The 3,481-nt window shown below is 44.7% G+C and overlaps 1 protein-coding gene across 1 annotated transcript; it reads left to right on the plus strand.

Annotated features, from left to right (window-relative positions):
* Positions 1-1,754: 1,754 nt before the first annotated feature.
* On the plus strand, positions 1,755-3,268 carry LOC121815397 (matrix remodeling-associated protein 8-like; the record flags this gene model as incomplete). Its single annotated transcript, XM_042226258.1, is given in 2 exon segments — positions 1,755-2,173; positions 3,048-3,268. Coding segments are annotated over 2 exon segments (465 nt in total), but the record flags the coding sequence as incomplete, so codon positions are not given.
* Positions 3,269-3,481: the final 213 nt, after the last annotated feature.

Here is a 3,481-nt window from a genome sequence, read left to right on the forward strand (position 1 = left end):
ATTACTGTGATTAGATTTTATTTTACATTCTAAAAAAAGTCACAACTGTTGGTATTTTTGCAAAGGTTGCCTTTAACGTTTTTACTTGAGTTTTCTCGACTTGAAAAAACATGTTCTTTATAAACACAAACCTAAGACTTTTACAGCCCTTGGAGCTAATCTTTTGGCATTATTATTATTATTATAAACTTTCGTTAAAATTGAGACTTTGCTGCTAATAACCAGCTAGTGCTGATACTAACGCCATTCACCATAGGCTATTATTTAGTAAAAGTAAAGAATTGCGTGTTTAAAATGCGAAACGGTGGCAAACCACATTTACACTTTCACTTACCGGGTACAGATTCTGTGTTTTTGTTCGTATTACTGGAAGCTGTCACACTCAAAGTGGTCCGAGTGAGCTTTCTTCTTTTCTTCGGTGGGGGTCGGTCATAGCCCAGATAAAGCTCCGGGTCGGGGTGTAGCTCTGTGGGCTTTTTATCGATAAAATGAAAGGAGCAAACATAAACTCTCTTTGGAGGGTGTTTGAGTCTTAAAGCTGCCAGCCACGCTAGTTTCCGATCCTCCTTCCGCGGCATAGAGTGCAGCGCAGACCACCTGGCGCAGTTTCCTCCGATCCTCCTTCTCCTTGCATCGGCGAGGCCAATTCTAGGCGAACACCTGCAGTGTCGGGCTATCATAACGGCAGTGTAATGGTACAAGTCGTTATTCTACATGGGCCCTTCACTGCTCCAATCATTACGTCATGAAGAGCTCATGGTCAAAAACAATATGTATCTAATGCGTCTTCATTTCGAGAGGTATATTGTTCTTACAAACTAAACAAAAGTCCAGTAGCCCCGACTACAGCCAACACGACGTGTGATACCTGCATCCTGTGTCCTGCCTCTAAAGTACACTGATGATTAAAATAGCCTGAACCCTAATGTGTACCCTGCACAAAGTAAACTGAACACATTCTGTGTGATTGTTAGCAACGAATCTGAACACCATCACATTCCAAGAATCTATACTATAGAACATGCCTGTTGCACTAAAGACACGCGCAACGACATATATAAACCGGACAACTGGGCACTAGTGTGTCTCAGTTCTTTAACTATCTGTACAAGGCCATCATCGTACTCACATCGTCAGAACAAATATAACAACCAACAGGTGGTTACTAAGGTGTTGTCTCTAATCAGTAATGTATAGTGTAGTGTGCTCAGACACACAATATAACTGTGTGGTTAATAATCTCTCCTGTCCAGAATTACACGTCTGTTTAGTCAGCTTGAGCCATACAACATCTATGGCTCTGTATATCTATAGAGCGTACCCCTGCTTGCTTCTACCAGGAGCTAACTCAACAGCTTGACTGTTATCTTCTGTAGAGATATTGCTAACTCTGCTAGATGTCGTATCTCCACGACGCCCACTAAGACAAGTGTTGCTTTAGCTCTTGTTGTATCTCATCTTATAGTTAGATGCCTCATGTTTGATAGCTAACAAGGCACAACAGCAAACCTCTATCGAAAATCGAGATATTAAACGAGTTGAGCGGTTGACAGCGCTTGTCGCGCATCAGTGCTAAACATTGTTGAACTCTCGCTACCTCCAACATAACTGGCGGTCACTTTTTCGAGATGTGTGGCAGCGTTCAATTAACATCCTAAGAACCAAGAGGGATCTCATTCTAAGAACAGAGGATCTCATTTATATTTGAGGACTTCAGGTAGCTGATGTTTTATATCAGCACAGGTTTGTGTGACTCTAAACTCAGAGTGAACTGATGCAGAGTTCAGGTTTACACTCACTCACAGCCGATTCATGTTTGTGTCTCTGTGTCCTCAGTTTCCCAGCATGCCTCGGCTCTGGAGGTGTATGAGGGGGTGGAGTCTGTCCTGCTGATCTGCAAGGACACTTCTGTACCTGCGTCCCACTCTGATGTGGAGCCGCCATGACCTCGGTCCTCCAATCGTCCACAAGCGTAATGATGCAGGAGATGAACTGAGAGCCCAAAACCAGCGTTACAGGAGAAGAACGTCCATGAAGACGGACTCTCTGAGGACCGGAGACTTCAGCCTCACTCTGAGGAACCCCATCACCTCTGACAGCGGCACCTACACCTGCACCATCACTGCATTTGGAAACACACGGACACTGAGTACAGTAGAGCTGCAGGTCAAAGGTCAGCAACAAGCTAAAAAACTTGCTGTACAATCAGGTATGAGGCCAGAGGTCGTTGCTGTAGCTACAGATCAGAGGTCAGATGTTAACACTTTGTCAGGCTTCTCAGCAAACAGCAGGGAAACAGGAACAAGACACGACCTTCCAATCAAAATACCGTACTGACATCATTAAAAGGTCAGACAGCGTCAGCATGGTTGATTCACACTACAGTAAGGTTCTCTCCTGCAGATTGAACCAATGAAGCCACATGTCACAGCCTGCAATATAGTATTCATGCAAACAACACGTAAGCCTGTGCTATTCAGATGCACCTAAGATACGTACAGTATGTCTGAGCAGTCCGCATCAGCTGACCATGCTGCTGTCTCTACTATGAGATCTGCAGTGAGGTACTCATTACTAACCACACTGCCTCAGCAGAACACTGCCTGTGAAAACAGCGCGTCTATACTGAGGTCCCACTCGCGTTAGGTCTGTGCAGACTACGAAGACACGTGAGTATGGCTTTTCAGACCTCGTCATCTAATATTATCAGACACTAAACATACGATCAGCCTAAGCGTCTGCATCCCACTATGAGTGAAACCCACCACCAGGTAGATTCTATTCTATTCTATTCTATTCTCTGAGATTATCCTGAGTTGTTCTGCAGGTCTCAGACTTAAGACTTCCAGATTCAGAACAAACAACATGATTTAAAGTGAATAATCAGATATTTAATAACCCAAAACAACTGGAGTCATGATTAAAGCAGCATTACCTCGTGACTCTTACACAGACACAATCTTGTAGAACTAGTTTCTAATCTCAGGTGGTCATGTGACCTACAGGTCACACAAACAGCTGATTCATGTGTCTCTGTGTCCTCACAGTGTCCCACCAAGTCCTCACCCTGGAGGTGTACGAGGGGGCGGAGTCAGTCCTGCTGCCCTGTCACATCCCGTTTGTATCTGGACCCTCCACAGTGGTGTGGAGCCGCTACGACCTCAATCCTCCAACCGTCCACCAGCGTCAGCAGGAAGAGGACGAGCTGACAGATCAAAACCAGCGTTACAGAGACCGAACATCCATGAAGACTGACGCTCTGCAGACTACTTATTTCTTTAGGTGTTATTGTGAGCAGGATTTGCTCGTAGACTTTGTTCTCCAGTGTATATGGACTAAGTTACTCGCATACAACAGCCAACGGATACCTTGTGACAAAGACACTCATTCCTACTCTGAAGAGAAAAACACTCTCACATCTTAGAGACAGCGACAAGGCAAATCTGTAGAGCACCCTCAACGCGAGAGTCCAGAACATGAA

The sequence above is a fragment of the Haplochromis burtoni genome, unplaced genomic scaffold (assembly GCF_018398535.1).
Source record: "Haplochromis burtoni strain Fernald_Lab_line unplaced genomic scaffold, NCSU_Asbu1 Contig_203, whole genome shotgun sequence".
In the NCBI taxonomy this organism is placed as follows: Eukaryota; Metazoa; Chordata; class Actinopteri; order Cichliformes; family Cichlidae; genus Haplochromis; species Haplochromis burtoni.